The sequence below is a fragment of the Chrysochloris asiatica genome, unplaced genomic scaffold (assembly GCF_000296735.1).
Source record: "Chrysochloris asiatica unplaced genomic scaffold, ChrAsi1.0 scaffold00046, whole genome shotgun sequence".
In the NCBI taxonomy this organism is placed as follows: domain Eukaryota; kingdom Metazoa; phylum Chordata; class Mammalia; order Afrosoricida; family Chrysochloridae; genus Chrysochloris; species Chrysochloris asiatica.
This window is the reverse complement of record NW_006408564.1, coordinates 18,502,795-18,521,823: the sequence shown is the minus strand read 5'-3', so window position 1 is coordinate 18,521,823 and position 19,029 is coordinate 18,502,795. Positions and strand designations below refer to the sequence as shown.

The window sequence follows — 19,029 nt, the reverse complement described above, 5'->3', positions numbered from 1 at the left end:
TCCCTCCCAATGGCCAAACCAAGGTGTGCCTTAAATTAAGGGAAATTGTGGCTCTTTGTTATGTAATGCTCCAATATGTTTGCTTTGTTATAGTGGCTGTCTTCCCAGAGCATTAAGGTGTTAGTTGTTGCTGAGTGCCTTAGAGTCGGTTCCAACTCATAGTGACCCTGTATAGGGTTTTCAGGAGTGGCTGGTGAGCCTGAGCCATAGAAATTATAGTTGAAACCAACTTTGCCATCCAGCGCATTGACCCACAGTGCCACACCAGGACTCCAAGGTGTTAGAAAAGTCTTCAAATCTGAATCAACTTTTCAAAGCCATTCATTTTCTGGGAAGCTGAGAATTCAGAAGACTCTAAAATAGTTATAAGAGGCATTTATTTGAGGTCCCTGCTTTCTTTGTCATGGCTAAGTGGAGTGAACAGTAGGTTGTCTTAGCCAAACCCATTCTTCTGTATAGCTTAAAGATTAAAATGGTGACACTGGAGACAGACTTGCCTTATCTCCAGTCTTCTCCTTACTGACTCTGTGACTTTGGACAAATAATGTTACCTCTTCTTAATTATAAAATGGTGTCACTCCAGTACCTGAGCCACAATGTTGCTGTTGGAATTGAAGGAAGGAAGCCAGTGAGCCCTCAGTCCAGTATCCAGCTCATAATAAAAGCTCGTTTTCAGTAGCTTTGCTCACACTTTCAAGCATGCTCTTGAGCCTTTATGAATCTGAGTAACTGGCAGAGAATTCGTTCTGCCATTGCACGGTGAGTCAGATTCTGGGTGGTTCTGTCTTTCAGACATTTGTTTAGGAAGAGTTGGTATTTAGTTTCTAATGTGCCTCTTCTGCGATGGCTATAGCTTCCCTGTGTTCATCCATTTCCTATCATACAGGAGGCAGTAAATGAACATGTGTGAGTTACTGTTACCATCTATTATGACAAGCCCACATGGTTTTCTTGCCCTGTCATTGAGCATGGTTTGAAACTTCAGATCTCTAAAGCTCTATTCTTGTACAGGCCAGGCTTTTTTTCAGTGAAACAAGAGGTTTAGAGGCTGGTCTTCTCTTGGCTTTCCTGACAGTGTGATACACAAGGAATCCCCGCTTCATTTATCACTGTCATTGGTATAGACAGTCCTGAACTTTCATCATAGGCATTGCATCTTCTAAGAGATCGTACAAAGGAAGTCTGACTCTGAGTTTTGTTAAAGAAAATCAAAATGAGGGTAAGACCAAAAGAACTTGTTGGTATGAGAAAATCCAAGTGAACATTTTAAAAATGAAGTAATCTGGATGTTAGTTTCTTATTTTATAGGGTCACAAAAGTGTTGGCTTTTAATACTAACTAGCAGAGTGATGGTGAGTTAGGAGATTATTAAGCCAGGAGAGTCTTGGCTTGACTTGGTAATGGGTTTCACTATGCAACATTTCTCTTAGCCCTTAAGGTCTTCCTTGTTTCTAACCTGCTGTCAACCAGTCCTGTGGTTGGAGATATACACAAGCTCATCTGTGTCCCCTAAAACAATTCATTTGTACAGAATCTCACTGATACAGATCATTTGGAGATGAGAATAGTCTAGAAGTATATAACTGATTTGCCGAGACATTGTGCTAGAACTGCCCTTCTGGACTGTCCATTAGCCTTTATTTATTGTGCATCTTGTATAGTTGAGGTTCACACCCCAGCCCCTCCACTGCTTTCTCTAAGCCCCGACATCTTCCAGCACTTCCCCTCAAACCCCCTCCCACACACATATTTCTGGTCCAATTCTGTGTACAATCCTGATCTCTACCCTCCCTTTCTTCTTAGTTACTACTACTACGCCATCTTCATTTGGATGCCTAGATTCTCATCAGTTTGAGCAACCCGAGGGCTCTCATTCTGCTGAAGTCTTCAGCCTTTCTTGTCCAACTAGACACACTGGGATTGTATCATTTCTCAGTGATCAAGAAACCATACCCCTTAGTATACAGTAAAGGACCAATGCTAAGTCACCCTAAGTTCACAGAAAGCACACTCGTCCCAAATCTGTACCATAGCTGAAGCTGTCACTCCAGAGAGAGGAAGGTAGTGTCCACTGAGGTTAACGACAGACCACACACATCTTGAATTTTGTTTCCATCTCAAATTTAAAACCCACTGCCATCAAGTTGGTTCTGGCTCATAGCTGCTCTATAGGGCAGAATCGTGGTGGTGGTAGTGGTGGTGTGCCATGGAGTCGGTTCTGACTCATACCCACACCATAGAGCACAGTGGTTGTGGTGCTGGTGATGTGCAGTGGAGTTGGTTCTGGCTCATAGCTGCACTATAGGGCACAGTGGTTATGGTGTTGGTGGTGTGCTGTGGAGTCGGTTCTGACTTAAAGTGACCATGTGTAGGGTTTCTGAGGCTGTAAATCTTTACAGGATTAGAAAGCCTCACCTTTCTCCCACAGAACCACTGGTAGTTTCAAACTGCCAACCTGGAGGTTAGCAGCCCAATTCGTAACCACTACACTGCCAGAGCTCCTTATAGGGCAGAGTACAGCTCCTCTATAGGGTTTCCGAGGTTGTAAATCTTTATGGGATCAGAAACCTCACCTATTTCCTGAGGATGAGTTGGTGGCTTTGAACCACCACCCTTTTGGTTAGCAACAAAGTCCTTAATCCACGCACCACTAGGGTACCTTTTCATTTCTGTCAGGTGAGTTGAAATGCAAGAATTTTGAACTCAAACTTTAGTTAGTGGAAATATTATTGTACCATTTGAAGAAAGTGTGCCAGTGCCTCCTTTAAACTGCCTCAGAGAAACAAAAGCCTGAAAGCCCAGACGGCCATTTGGAAGACCAACCTTGCTATCTCTAAGTAACAAGGCAGAGATTACGTTGTTTTAGAGTCTTGCTCAAAGTATGGGAAAAATCATTCTCTTAAGCAAGTTGGATTGCTTCCCGAGAGAAAAAAGTTAGTGTCTTATTGGCAAGCTAAGAGGCTGTTTCGACTGTAAATGTAAGGAATTAAATGTCCCCCAGAGCAAGAAGCCTGAGTTATGCAGTCGATAAATAATATGTACTAGGTGACACACTAAATTTAACTCAATGACGCATATGAACGTAAAAGTCACTGCTTGGGGAGAGAACTGAAAGTGATCAGATGGAAATTTTCCTTAGAATATGTAAGAGCTGGAGCACTTAGTGGCTCTGTTAGATAGGCACTGGATTATAAGTCATAAGGTCGTTAGTTTGAGCCTACCAGCCACTCTGTGGGAGAAAAAAACTCTCCTGCAAAAGTTTACATCCTTGCTATGAGTTGGAACCAACTTGATGGCAATAAACAACAACATACAAGAGCATACAAATGTGCTTATTTTATTATTAACATGACAGCTTCTTTATGAATTCATAATAGGTCCACTAATTCGCCTGTGAGTTACGAAAATTTCCAAGAGCAGCTGCTTTTATTCATTGGTAAATTAGAAAGCATTAAGTGCGAGATGTTTACTGTCTGATTAGATAACTTGAGAATTTCCTAATTGTTTTTTGGATCTTAACAATTTTAGGCAAGTAATATGTGCAGTGAATCATGCTTTTATTCCCTCCCCCCTATTTCCAAGGCAGTTTAATTCAATTCCTCATGTAAGGAAAATACACGCAGAAATGCAAGTTGCAGCCATTCCCTATATCCAAGACATTTTTTTAAGCATCGTATTTAGAAATTATTTTATCCATCTTCATTTCACTAGCAATAGCTACTGGTTCCTCCAGTGAAGCACCTCGAATTATTACTGGTGATGTTGTTGATCATTTAAATATGTTCACTGTACAGTTGGTACTCTTAGACGTATCTATGTTTGTAGTGTAGTCACCAAATTGTCTTGAAACAGTTGTACTAAAAACACCAACTGTCTCCAATAAGAGTACCTCTCACTGTGCTTATTGGAATTCCCAAATGAGATCATGTATGTGAAGTCAGGGGGCAGTACATGGAAGATAATGATTGCTCAAAAGGTATTACAAATTACAGCTAAAGAATTGTATCTTTTGTAACTCGGCATCTGTGGCATTGCCAACTATTTTAGTCAGTCTCTCCCATTATGATTAAATCCGTATTGTCATCAACTCCTTTATTCCCTCCATATGAAAGGACTGCTTTTTCAGACTTTTTATATATTGAAATGACCATCCCTAAGGACTCCTGGTGTGGTGCTATAGGGTCAGCACTAGACTGCGAACCACAGGTCGGTAGTTCAAACTCACCAGATGCTTCTTGGAAACCCTATATATAGGGTCTCTGAATGGACTTGATGGCACATAATGGTAACAGCAAGACAGACCTGGGAGTCCTCGTGTGGCATTGTATGATAAATGCAGAAACACAGTGATTGTTTGAACCACAAAGTCTGCAGTTGAAACTCACCAGTCACTCCTTGGAAACGCTATGCCAGGTTGCTGTGGGACAGAACCAACTCAACAGCACTTAACTGTAACAACAACAGGGAGACCTGAAGATCTCTAGGTTCTGCAAATGGTTAAGCACTCGACTACCAGCTGAAAGGTTTAGGGTTTAAACCTACCCAATGGCACCTCAGAAGAAAGGTCTGACAGACTCTTTCCAAAAAAATAAGGTCACAGCCTTGAAAACTCTATGAAGCAGTTCTACTCTGCATACATGAGATTACCATAAGTAGCATAGTGGTTACAATTTGGGTTGCTAACCTCAAGGTCAGCAGTTCGAAACTACCAGCTGTTTCACGGAAGAAAGATGGATGAGGCGTTCTGCTTCCGTAGAGGTTTACAGTCTCGGAAACCCCGTACAGGGTTACTATGAGGAACTGACTCCGCAGCACACCACTACTACCAATCAACTCAGTGGCAACTAACAACAGCATCAGTAACAAAACAGATCTGACACCCTTGTTTTAAGCTCACCCATGTTTATGGGAGTCCTGGTGTGGCGCTGTGGATTAATGCGCCAGACTGCAAAGCCGTTTGAACTGCAAGGTCGGCGTTTCAAGCTCACCAGCTGCTCCTCGAAAACCCTATACTATGGGTAGGAACTGACTCGACAGCACTTCACAGCAACAACAATGTTTATGGCTAATTATGTATCCATGATTACTATTAAGCTAACTAGGTCTGCTTCGCCACCATTATCAAACCAATATAACCACTCAAGATTCCATATCCCTAAATCCAGCCTGCTGTTCGAGCCATTGTCAGTTTCACTTTACAGCCGCTCTGTACAGAAATTCTGAGGTGGTAAATCTTTACAGGAACAGAAAAACTTACCTATCTCATGAGAGGTGTCTTATTGGCTTTGGACTGCGGACCTTGTGGTTAGCAATCCAGTGCTTAACCTACAGTGCCACTAGCACTCCTGTTTTCTACAAATAAATGTACCCTTGACTCCCAGAGCTGTTTTCCCCAGCTCAATAAAGGTCATCTTCATCAAACAAGTTGTCCAAGACAGAAATCTGAGAGTCTGACCTTATATTGTCCACTCCCTTCTACCTGGCAGCCGACCCGTAAGATATTATTGCTTCTACTTTAAATAAAGCATTCCTTTAAATTCACCAAATGGCCCCACCCCAGAACTCCCCACCCTAATCAAAACCACTATCTCCTTTGCCTGGAATAAGGTAAGAGCTTCCTGAGTGGATTGTCTTTGTTTCTACTCACGCTGTATTTCCACCCCTCCTCCAGGCAGCAGCCAGAGGAGATTTTTTGAAACATAAATCACAACTTGTCTTTCTCTGACTTAAAACTCTTTAGTGCATTCCCATCGTGTGCAGAATAAAATCCAGGCTCATTATTATGGCTCATTATTATGAGTTCTGTATGATCTAGCCCCAAAGAATACCTTCGGGACTCCCTTCCAGCCACTCTAGCTGAGTTCTTCCAGATCATTCATCTCAAGTTTGTAATTATATATGAATTCTTATCATCACTGCATAAATGTTGGTCTCCTTCAGTGGGCTAGAAGCGCCATGAGCTGTGAACTGTTTCAGTTTTTTTGACCATGATATTCCCAGTACTTAACATAAAGCGTGTTGTTGTTGTTAAGTGTTGTTGAGTCCGTTCCAACTCATAGCAACCCTATATAGGGTTTCAAGGAGTAGCTGGTGAGGATGAACCACCAACCTTGCGATTCAAACCAATCTTGTGGCCCAGTGCATTATCCCACAGTGCCACACCAGGACTCCGTTGTTATTGTTGTTGTTGTTGTTGTTGTTAAGTGCCGTAGAGTCGGTTCCGACCCATAGCAACCCTGTACAGGGTTTCCGAGGGTGTAAATGTTTACGGGAGTAGAAAGCCTCATCTTTCTCCCGCAGAGCAGCTGGTAGTTTCGAACAGCTGACCTTAAGGTTCATAGCCCGATTCATAACCACTACGCTACCAGAGCTCCTGTTGTTATTGTTAAGTGATATCAATTCTGATCCAACTCAAGGTGACTTTCTCTAGTGTTTCTGAGGTGTGGCTGGTGAATTTGAACTGCCAACCTTGTGGTTAGTAATCCAGTGTTTTCCCTACAGTGCCAAACCAGGACTCCAGCATAAAGTTTTCAATAAATATTTGTTGAATAAACAAATGAACGCACCCTAAATACTGTTTTTACCCTTCTGTTGTTTTCTTGTCAAAGTAACATTTTTGAGTATTAAAATTGGTCACTAATTGTACAGTACATAGACCAAGAGGCAGTTGTTTGAACAGAACAAGGGGACTCTGAATGACTTAAAATCAGGAAAGGTATGCACCCGAGCTGTATTCTTTCACCGTACTTATTCACTCTGTATGCTGAGCGCATAATCTGAGAAACTGGATTATATGAAGAAAAACACAGTATCAGGATTGGAGGAAGACTCATTAACCACTTGCAATATGCAGATGGATACAACCTTGCTTACTGAAAGCAAAGGGGACTTAAAATACGTACTGATGAAGATCAAAGACCACAACCTTCGGTATGGATTGCATCTCAATGTAAAGAAAACAAAAATCCTCACCACTGGACTAGTAAATAACATCAAGATAAATGGAGAAAAGATTGAGGTTGTCAAAGACTTCATTTTGCCTTTATCACCCATCACCACTCATGGAAGCAGCAGTCAAGAAATCAAATGTACTGCATTAGGCAAATCTGCTACACAAGGCATCTTTAAAGTGTTGAAGAGCAAAGATGTCAAATTGAGGACTCAGGTGCACCTGACCCAAGCCATGGTATTTTCAGTAACCTCATAAGCATTCGAAAGCTGGACAGTGAATAAGGAAAACTGTAGAAACATTGATTCATTTGCGTTATGGTGTTGGAGGAGAATATTGAAAGTACCATGGACTGCCAAAAGAACAAACAAATCTGTCAGAATGCTTCTTAGATGCCAGGATGGGGAGACTTCATCTCTCATACTTCAGACTTACTATCAGGTGGGACCAGTTGGAGAAGGACAACCCTAGAGAAGGTCAGCGTAGGATTGAGCAGTGTTTAATTCTGTTTTGCATAAGCTTGCTATGAGTCTATACCAACATAATGGCACCTAACAACAATGGCATTGTAGGTTAATGTGCTAAACGGCAAGGTCAGTTTGAACCGCAAGGCCCAGTGGTTCAAGTCCACCAGCCACTCCTTGGAAACCCTATATAGGGTCACTATGAGTCAGAACTGTGTCAATACCACTTAACAACAACAACAATACAGTATGCCTTAGAGCAAGCCATTAGCCCATTCTAAAGGTTTATAGGAATGTCTTTCTAGCATCTTTTCATGATCTAAAATCTTTATATACATCAAAATGCTTTAGGTTGAATGGTAGTTCTTTTAATTTTTATATAGATAATCAAACTGGCTCCCTCCACACTGTATAGTATATTAAGATTTCTAGAATGACTACTCCAAACTATAATAGTCATAAAATAGGAGCTCAAATGAAGAGTTTTGTTTCTCCCTTTTAAAGTAAAATGTCGGTGCGAAACCTACTAATACACATACTTTAACTACTAGCTACTATTGAAAGGAGTCCTGGTGTGGCTCTGTGGGCTAATGTGTCAGACTGTAAAGTCATTGGAACTGCAAGGTTGGTGGTTCAAGCTCACCAGCTGCTCCTCAGAAACCCTATACAGAGTCGCTATGGGTTGCAATCAACTTGACATCACTTAACAACAATATTGAAAATTTTATAATGGTTTGTATTTACTAGAAAAATATGTATGGCACGTTTATAAATGGTTTAACTTTGAGCATGCTTGGTAATAGTGGTTAAATTAATATTAGCCTGTATGTTTTACATGGTGCTATTTATCTATTATGCATAAAAGGCACTTTGGTAATTTAAGTTCATGAAATCACAGAGTTGGTGGTGGAAATGAGAAATATTGAATAGAAGGAAATGACACTTGTAATCTATTTTTCATTGCATTTTCACATTTTGTTCTTCATTCTTAAACTCATTTCCCTCTAAAATGCAAGAACATTATCTTGAGAAATAATGTGTCTTGAAAACCTGAGCCAGCAAGCTTATGATCCAAGTGGTAAAGACTCTGTAATTGCTAATGAGACAGAGAACGTTGGCTATCACCCTGCCTTCATTTGGGCCAGCCTCTAGCCTCTTGTACAACAAGCTGTCATATGAAATTTTTGTCCTCACTCCATGGGCACTTTGATTCCTAAATCTTTCTGAGAAACCTAATCTGAAATCAAAGCCAAGTTTCCTAGATGTGGTCAGACAAGGTCACATTTAAAGCAATTCAGTGGACCTGCAGATTAAAGGGGAAAGGTTTTGCCCACTCTCAAAATTGGCACAAACTTACCTGTCTGACATGTCCTTTTCAACATCTTTCCCTTAAAAAGAAAAACTGAGTTTAGTCTCTGGAAAATGGTTGAAAAGTTTCCTTCAATCATTTATTAATTCTAATTGTAATTTGGAGATGGACCTTTCACCAACTTGTGAATCACATGGCATTCTGTTCAAGCAATACCTTGATCAGAGATTGTATGGAGTACGGGTGCAAAAGGAATCCTTGGCATTTCATCAATGTTGTTGTTGCTAAGAGCTGTGGAGTCAGTTCTGACTTATAGTGACCTTGTATAGAGCTTCCAAGGAGTGGCTGGTGGATATGAACTGCCAAATTTTCAGTTAGTAGTCTGGTGCTTATCGTACAGCACCACACTGGGACTCTTCCTATCATAGTGTTGGTGGTGCTGCGCTGTGGAGTCACTTCCGACTTGTAGCAACCCTGTATAGGGATTCCGTGACTGAAAATCTTTACAGATTAGAAAGTCTCATCTTTCTCCCACGGAGTGGCTGGTAGGTTTAAACTGCTCACCTTGTGGTTTGCAGCATGACATGTAGCCTAGTATACTACCAAGGCTGTTTAAATCAGAATTCCATGGTAATGTCAGGTTCATAGACTTTATTTTGGCTTAATAATCAGAATTTGCCCACAGTCCACGTGACCCAAGACACCACCATCCAGGAGTGTTTCTGTACTGCTAGGAACATTTTCCCACAATGCCATCTTCCTTCCCAGTGGAGCTTTGGGAAATCATCCAAGATAATGCTGAAAAGGGGGGAAATGGTGGCTTTTCTTAGACATGGTCTTAACATCTCATGATGTGATTTTAAAAAAAAGAAAAGAAACAAAGAAAACCAACAACTTTGCCATTGGTTTATATTGCAGTGCTCTGTCTCTTGTGGTCGAGGGCATAAACAACGAAATGTTTACTGCATGGCAAAAGACGGAACCCATTTAGAAAGTGATTACTGTAAACACCTTGCTAAGCCAAATGGGCACAGAAAGTGCCGAGGAGGACGATGCCCCAAATGGAAGGCTGGAGCCTGGAGTCAGGTGAGCGATGCTTCTCCTCTTCCGACTGTTTCCTTACATTCTGCCACGTTGCTGGCTCCGGTGTGCTGTCTTCTGTTTCTCTGCATGGTTTTGATTTTTCAGAGGGGAGCTGGGAATGGGGAGGAAATATCTTTATAATCAGGTGACTTAGGAGCTTTGTGGCCTTGGGCAAGTGACTTCAAACCCTGGTGCTTTATTTAAAACTTGCAAGAGGGTGGTTATGAGGCTCATCAGACTTGAGGGCAGAGTGGTCCCTCAGTACTTGCCAGGTGACACTTTTTTGTTTATTATCATTGTTCACCATTTAGAAGAACCAAACATGGCAGGGAGTGAATCTGAATTTCCCTTTGAGGTCTGGAAAGAAAGGGCTTTTGACTGTAAGCATTGGATAATATTTCTGTGCCAGAAGTGGGGGACAGGAGGGATAAGTCTCCTTGTTATTTTCTAGCTAAGTGACCTTGGGTGAGTTATTGAACCTTTCTGAACCTCAGATCATAACATCTCCTTCATGCTATTATTATAAGAATTTAATAAAATAATTAATGCCTAATACTTAGCTCAGAGATCTTGAATCTAATAAACCCTCAAGAGTAAGATTTTGTTTGATTGGATGAGAATGGTGAGTGTATTGGATGGGGAAGGGGAGACATCAGGTATCTAGAAAAGATTCAGTTAGTCTCCACCAGCTCTAAACATTTGATAATGTAGTTAGGAATTGTGAGTTTCCCTGGTGAACTTTTAGAAGCTTCTGTTTTCCTGTGAATAATTAACACATGAAGTCAAGTCACTGTTATACAGTTCTTAGGAGGGCTTCTTGGAATTCCGCACTTGTACATTTTCTCAGCTTGGTTAAAGGTGATTACTTAAAAGTAAAATGATTCAATTTCTCTTAAAATATTCTGTACTTAATGCTGATCCTTCTCTCCATTAATCTGATTCAATGAGGTTTTACTGTATTTCTATGCAGTACAGAATTAAATAGATTACTCCTGAGAATCAAGGGAAACTAGGTTCAAGGTTGGCAGCCTCTAGAATTGATTCTTTTAGAGCCTGAGTCTTGATTTATTACTAAGGTCCTGAGCAGCTTTGGACACATCTATATTAACACAGGAAAGATTTGAGAACCATTAACTCCAACATGACTCATAAAAATTCCTTCAGAAACCTAAATTTTTCTTAAATGCCTCTGAGCCGTGATGATTGGTGGTGGTTGTGTGCCACTGAGTCGGTTCCAAACTACCCTGGTAGCATAGTAATTAAGCACTTAGTGTGTCAGTGGTTTGAATCCACTAGCTACTCCACAGGAGGAAGGTGTGGCAGTCTGCATTTATGAAGATAGCAGCCTTGGATACCCTATGGGACAGTTAGTTCTGCTCTGTTCTGTAGTGTCTCTGTGAGTTGGAATCGACTTAATGGCAACCAGATATTGGGTTAAGTCCTGAAATCCCATCCTTTCCCTTCTTCCTGTCCCTTTTCCCAGCTATATTCCACTTCACAGAAATGTAAAACGTGGTCTCCAGCAGTCCCCAGTAGATTACCTTTCATTTCTCTGAAGGGTTTTCTCTTGCCAGCTGCTTTCAGATGAATTTTGGCTCCATGTGCGCAGAGTAGACCTGTGTTCCATCTAGTTTTCAGGTTGTGACCTTTCAGAAACAATCACCAGCTCTTTCTTCTGAAGCACCACTGAGGGGATTCAAACCATCAACCTTTTGATTAGTCGTTGAGACCTTAACCATTTGCACCACCAAGGGATTCCTGGGATTATTGAAAACCATCAACATGTTTTTAAAATACTTAAAGGATCTGTGTGTAGCCAGAGTCAAGTTTCGCCTCTGGTTTCTAGAAGAGATCAGATTTCCATGCCACATTTCCCTCTGGTCATCCATCTTAATGGTTTATTTAAATGACCATGGTCATCTGTTAACTTCCATTTTTTTTATTCCAAGGATTCATGAAAAAGCCTGCAGCTAGCTAACTTTATTTAAGAGACCACACTAATTAGCTAGTCCTCTTGTAGAATTTCATGCTCTGTTATTTATCTATACGTTGTTCCTCAGCATCTACCTTATCTATTTGCATCTAACCCTGAGTATTAAGTTCAGAGCATGTAAATGATGCTCATTTTAAAGGTCAATTTATTCAATTAAAAAAACATTAAAAGAATCTTTTGTGCTTTATTGGTAAACACAGGGTGAGTTTGATTCCAGTATCCTGTAATCTTCTTGGGAAGCCTAAAATTGCTTGCAAAGCTGGGATGATTAGGTTTAAACCCTGGAGGTTTTTATGAACATAAGGTAATAGGATTACCAGAATGCCTCCCCAGAAAAGATGGCACCTGTTCCAAATGGTTGCTTAGAAAAACCAAGACACCTTTGTAGAAAATACAAGTAGACACAGTTATATAATAGTCTGCGGCCAGCTTTATAATACCTGATTTGATTTGTAGAAATGAATTATAAAAGCAGGGGAGACAAAGTATTACATGGTTAAATTTCTATTTGTGCAATTTACTGGTTTACCTGAAACTGATCAGTGCCAGTGATTGATGGGAAATGCCTGTCTCCATGATTAAAGGATATTGGCTTATCAATGGTCCACTGGTAAACAAGAATATCACTAAGGCACCAATATTAAAGCAGCAATATTAAAGCAAGAGTAATGATCGCCCATTTGCTACAACGTTTAGATTTTCTATCTGGTCCTACTGTTTTGTGCTGTAGGTACCTTCTTACCGTCCTGCCTTCAGGTTATGAAGAATAATTAGTGAAATTTCTCACCATGTCAGAATGTCTGTTGCTAATAAGACCTGTAGATTATTGGGAGAGCAGACCTCTATTGCCTTGCCAACCTTCACAGGCTCTCCCTGTGAAAAAATTGGTATTTTGAGATTGAAAATAGAATGTTTCATTTCCAAATCTTTTGAAAATCTTGAATTTGTAGAGGGAATTAGAGGCTATCCTCACTAAAATCTTAAAGGGCTGTTTTCTGAAGTTCGTGTTTGATTTGTTTAGATGATTTGGATCAAAAGAGCTAGGGAATTCCTGTGAAATTTTAAAACAAAAATCAGCCTCAAATTCTATTGTACAATAAGAATGCTCTGTATTCCAATGTTATACAATCAGTCCAGAACAAAAAAAATAATTTATTCTACTCCTATGTAAAGGAGTTCTGGTAACATAGTGATTAGGAATCGGGCTGCGAACTGCAAGGTCAGCAGTTCTAAACTACCAGCTGTTCTGCGGAAGAAAGATGAGGCTTTCTGCTCCCGTAAAGATTTATAGCCTCAGAAACCCTGTACAGGGTCGCTATGGGTCGGAACCGACTCCATGGCACACAGCCACAGTCACTCCTATTTAAGAGTCCTGGTGTGGCGCTATGGGGTAATGCTCTGGACTGCAAAGTCTGTTTGAACTAGGCCAGCCATTCAAGTTGCTCCTCAGACACCCTATACAGGGTCACTATGAGTCAGAAGCAACTCAGCAGCACTTTACAACAACAACAGCTTCTATACAAGGACTTTTGTGTTGTTGTTCATGAAGATCCGAAAAAAAGGATAAGTGACTAGACAAGAATGAAAGGAACAGGATGACACCATTTCATTAATTTAACCTTTGTGGTCAGCATGGGCCTTACAACCAGTGAGGTGCCGTGGTTTAATCAACAGCCTGTGTTTTCTTAGTGGCACACAAAATAATATGATTGGTGATATTGTAGATTCAGTGAAACAGACAATTTTGGATACATTTTCAATCCTAATACCCAGATGGAAATTGGCAAATTAGCAAGTCTACCTGTGGCTTTGGGTTATGACTGTTTGTTGCTCTGACAGTGAGAGGTGTGTGGTTGTGATGTGTGGACCAGAAACATTCTTTTAAGTGTTGAAGTGAAATTAAGGAAAAATGTGCATGTGGTCAAGTGATGACAACAAGTATTACTTTAGTGATGTGTGCGCTCCATTTATTTTGGTTTTTATTTGAACAGGGAGCATGAATGGTGAATTGTTTGAACATTCACACTCTGTCTGACATAGTATAAGAGACTGAAGAATATTAGAACCATGTACTAATTCACTAGAAGCCAAATTCGAATTCACAGTAGTTATGATGCCTTGTTCAGAACGGAGTTTGACTGTTTTGCTTTTGTTTTGGGCTGATGTGTGTGATTATCTTTGTTTTTCATTTTAGTTAGATGTAGAGAGTATGTGCTTAAAAGGTTTATTAGGAAATATAAAGATATTTTATGTAAAATATTTAGCATAGAATAGTTGTTCTCAATGGGGGTGGAGAGGTGGAGATAGTGATTTTGCTCCCCATGAAACATCTGGTGATGATGCCTGGAGACATTTTTGGTTGTCACAGCTGTGTGTGGGGTGCTGATATCTAGTGGGTAGAGGCTAGGTATGCTGTAGAACATCTTACAGTGCACAGGACAGACCCCCACAATAAAGAACTGTTTGCTTGAGAAACCTTGGCACCCTTGTACAGCCTGGCATTATAGCAAGTGTGTGGCACTGTAAGAAAAGCACTGGACTGCTAACCACAAGATCGGTGGTTCAAACCCACCATCTGTTCCTTAGAAAGCCTCATCAGGGTGGCTATGAGTCAGAAATGACTTGATGGCACTTAACAACAACAACATTTGTATTATTATTGTTGCTATTTCTAAACATTCATTTTTATAGTCCATTGTCAGTCTGGTTCCTCCTTTAAAGTAATGCCCCATCATAATTTCAGAGTAAAACTGAAAGGAATTATGTAAAATTCTTTCCAGGCTTTCAAGCGTATGCACGTTATGATTCCACAAACAGTAGAAGTTCCACAGATTCTTCTCATTTGTGGAAGTAAGCATCAAAGTGGCCTTTAAGTTGGCGAGTTCTGCATACTAGCATTACACAGCAGGGAGTGCAGAGAGATGAAACAGCTCTTAGCTCTTAGCTCTATAGTTCAGAACTGAAAACCTCTACTTTCCTCCTTTCCAGCCTGCACAATCGACAGCCAGACTAGGATGAGGGCTGTGGGGCGGGGCAAAGTATGAGAAATTGTACAAATCTGCAGATGAATCAAGAGGTGGTATAGCTAGACCAAGAATCATTAACCATGTGCACACACCCCACTACCACCTCTAGGGTCTTATACAAGTCATGTGATGCTGTTTTAGTCTCAAACAAATATCACTGTCTTTGTATGCAAATTCTTGCTTCTCTGAAGACAGAAAGGAAGAAGACAAAGAAGAACACGCAGAGAAGTAACACTGATGCAGAGCACCTCATTTTGAACAAAGATTGCCGTGGATACATTGTGCAGAAAGGCAGGGCTTGCACTTCACTGTATATTTAAGCCATGGTGAAACTTTTCAACGCTTTATTCCAGGGCTGGCTTTGATGTTATGAAAATCAGACACCAGGATGACATATAATTGAGCCTTGCCATGTCTTCTTTGGAATCTTGGTGTGGCCCTATAGGATAAGCACTGGACTGTGAACCATAAGGTTGGCAGTTCAAACCCACTAGCTGTTCCTCAGAAATCTTGTACCGGGTAGGAACTAACTCAACGACATTTAACAACCACATCATGTCTTAATTATTCTTTTTAAAAAATTATTCACCATTGCAGGAAGTGATTTTTCTTTTTTATGTCCATCTTTGCCTTCTGTGAATCATTTGTACTTTACTCAGGGCTAACAGTCTTGTCAGAAAGAGGTTTCACTTACTTGTTAGCCTGAAAGTGTTATAACCCTATATCTTCAACTTTTACTTTTTGTTTTTCTTTATTATTAAATCATTATGAGACTTTGATATATTTTAGCCCTATGTCAAACTCAAACTTGCTTATGAAACCCCTGTCTTCTTTTCTTTGTATTTCTATTTGGATACATTTGTTCTTGGGAATTTATGATCGTAAATTCAAGTGGACTCATTTTTTTGAGTGGCAATTTTATGTTGTTGCCTGTTGATAATGATGTGAGGGCATATCAGTGGTTTTTGTGGTAGAGAATGCTGTGGTCCATTGATTCCCAATGTAATACAAACATGTGTCTCTCGTGAGCATGAAGTGTGGTTATTGTCCATAGACACGGCCTCACTTGTATGCGGGACTTGTTGTGCCTGTTGTTGTTAAGTGCCATCGAGTTGGTTCCAACTCATAGGAACCCTGTATAGGGTGCCTGAAGAGTGACTGATGAGTTTGAACTGCCAACTTTGTAGTTCAAACCAACCTTGTAGCCCATGCTTATCCCACAGCGCTACGGGAACCTTCCCTTTAAACCCAAGACATAATGATTTTAAATGGTGTCTTGTGGATCAGAAGCTGTGTTATTCCAACTAAACTCAATCAGTGGTTTAGCTCATCACCTAAACCCAAACCATGTTGTGGTTAAGTACTGTTGAGTGGATTCCAGTTCCTAGCAACCTGTTGGCATTTCCAAGGCTATAAGTCTTTGTAGGAGCAGAAATTGTCATCTTTCTCTCGTGGAACAGCTAGTGAGTTCAAACATCCAACCTTGTGGCTTGCAGTCCAGTGCTTATCCTGCAGAGCCACTGTGCTCTCACACTCAAACAATAGTGACCCAAGTATTGATCAAAAATATTATCTTCCCTTCAGCGAGCTTTCATGTTTCCTTCCTGCCACTGACTCATCAGAAACAGTGCAGTTTCCCTGTGTTGCCTTCTAAATGTTACAACCTAGTTTCTTGAAATCTGAAATGGAGGGATAATTAATATGCCACAGAATTTGGCTGGGCTTCTTGATAGTAAACTCCCATTAGCCTCACAGGGAGAAGAACGCTGCTACAGGTTAATTGAACAAGAGTCTCTTTCTAATTTAAAAGAGTGTGATTCTATTCTTTAAAAAACATTTCCTCCTAGGAGTATGGTTTTAATGTATGTTAAACTTGTTTTCTCACCACCAGACAAATTAATGAAGGCTGAGCTCTTACACAAACTTGGTAATAATTTTAATAACCAACTGCAATAACTCTCTTTCCAATCAAATGTTGCTTTTAGTTTCTGACTGTCAAAACCTTAATAAAGACGATAATTCTTGGCCTGCCCAAAAGTGAAATTATGAAACCCAGCAATGAGGAAACCATTAAAAATTAATTTGGAGGAAAGTTAATTGCAGATTTAATATAGTGTTCTGCAAGTTGGTCAACAAAATGTTTTAGCATGATTAACAGTACTTCAAGAACTGAAAACATTAGGCCTTAGGAAATTTTTTGTTTTGTTTTTCTGTCATCTGAGTTGTAAGTAGATACAAATACAAAAGTGCATGCCATGGTTTTAAAAAACCTCCTCATTTCTAAGAATAATAGGAGCAAGAAGAAGAGACTACTTCTATACATAAGGCTTAAAAGTCTCTAGTTACTTGCTTTCTCCTTGGATTACAGTTTTAATCTGCCAAGCGCTTTTCCTTGGATAACACCATATTTCAAGAACCTCAGATCCTCCCAGAAAGACATCCTTTTGGGTTTTCATATCACTTGGCCACGGTGTTTCTAGGTTGGGCTACCATTTCATAATGGTCTCTCCCATGTGGGTTCAATTTTCCAGGACTTTCATTTACTTTAGTGATTCCCCCAAACTTCATTGTTTTTCCTCAGCCTCCAGCACTATGAGCAGTGAGTGCCCAGACTTAAGATATCATCTTGGTTCTCTTTCATTGGGAATAAAAAATAGTGAGGGCAGCGATGAAAAAATCATTGGATGAAAATCATTGCAATCTGCTCCGCGCTCCTCTGTCACCCTATCTGCATCCCTCCCCAAAGATGACCGAAAACTCTACTTACATTCTCTGTCTCCTTAGTGCTCCGTGTCCTGTGGCCAAGGCGTGCAGCAGAGGAATGTGGGCTGTCAGATTGGAACTCACAAAGTAACCAGAGAGACTGAGTGCAACCCATATACCAGACCGGAGTCGGAGCGTGCCTGCCAAGCCCCGTCCTGTCCTCTCTACGTGTGGAGGGTAGAGGAGTGGCAAGAAGTAAGTATAGGCACAGAGTGAGCACCTGCCAGGCAGTTTGCACACTCCCCCAGACACCATCTCAGACACTATCAGATGGAAGCCAGGGAAACTCCTGAGCATGGTGACAATGCTGCTTTTTTACTAAAAGACTTGCTGTCAGATGGCAACCATTTACTTGGAGTGCCTCATTTTAATACAATTCCTGAGTCTGTGTTTTTGAATGTTCCAAGTCTGGCCGTCTCCAAGAAAACTTTTCAGAGGCTTTGGGCCAAATGCCTACAGATAACTTTGCACGCACGGAAGGAGGGGGAGATGGAGGGAAAGTTTTAAGTATGGGTATGCATTATATATTAGCTTAATTACCACAAGGCAGACTTTAGGGAGGACTTACTCTGTATTTTTCCTTCTTCCACGACTTCTGCTGTCAGATAGAAGATGTTTATGCACTCATGTGAAACCCTGATTAATTAGCGAAGGATTTCCAACATCTAAATTTTTTAAAATGAGGTAACCTGAACAAACTGCTCAGCTGAAGCAGAAATAGATCAGTTCTCCCCATCCCCACCCCCACCCCCATTCCAAGTTAATGTTTGGTTAAGGGGGGAAAAAGTGTAAGCAACCCTGGGGAAAAAACCTGGCTAGAAAGGTAAAACATTTGTAGAAGGTGACCTTTGTTTCCAGAGAAGGGATTAGGTTGTAGAAAGGAGGAGAGAACAAGAATTAGAAAGCAGAGCCATTTCCACAGCCCTTGGAATGAAATGCTTTTCAAGGTGCTCCCTTGACCCACACAGACACCCTGCAGCCCCCACCCCTGAAATGACTCTCAGAACAAAAGGGAAGGAGTATCTTTTTTTGAGCAGTTATACTGTCTCTGGTCCAATGCTAAATGTTTTGTACACATCCCTTCACTAATTTTCACAATGAAAAGACTAGGTGGGCATTATTATTGGTCCTGGTTCCATGGATTATTTGCTTCGCATACAGACTGTATACCATTCTGTTGAGTTCCATGTGTATAGTCACCATTAGGCTATTGAAAATGTATGTACAATGAAGAAGTCTTTGGCCTTGCAGAATTCTTTCATGTGATCTTCAGTATCATGTCTATCACCAAAGCCACATTTTCCAGTCGTAGATTCCTCCTTTTTGTTGCCAACTTTTGCACTCCAATCACCAGTAGTTATCAGTGCATGCTGATTACATGTTTGATCAATTTCAGACTGAAGATGTTGGTAGAATTCTTCAGTTTTGGCTTTAGTGGCTGG

General features: G+C 40.6%; 1 protein-coding gene across 1 annotated transcript in view; it reads left to right on the top strand.

The window, feature by feature from the left end:
- The window catches only part of ADAMTS9 (ADAM metallopeptidase with thrombospondin type 1 motif, 9), a 224,143-nt gene that overhangs the window by 154,335 nt on the left and 50,779 nt on the right, over positions 1 to 19,029 (top strand). The window contains exons 29-30 of the mRNA XM_006862109.1: positions 9,641 to 9,808; positions 17,609 to 17,782. Of these exons, the coding sequence (XP_006862171.1) occupies positions 9,641 to 9,808; positions 17,609 to 17,782 (342 nt within the window). The remainder of the gene's footprint in view (positions 1 to 9,640; positions 9,809 to 17,608; positions 17,783 to 19,029) is intronic.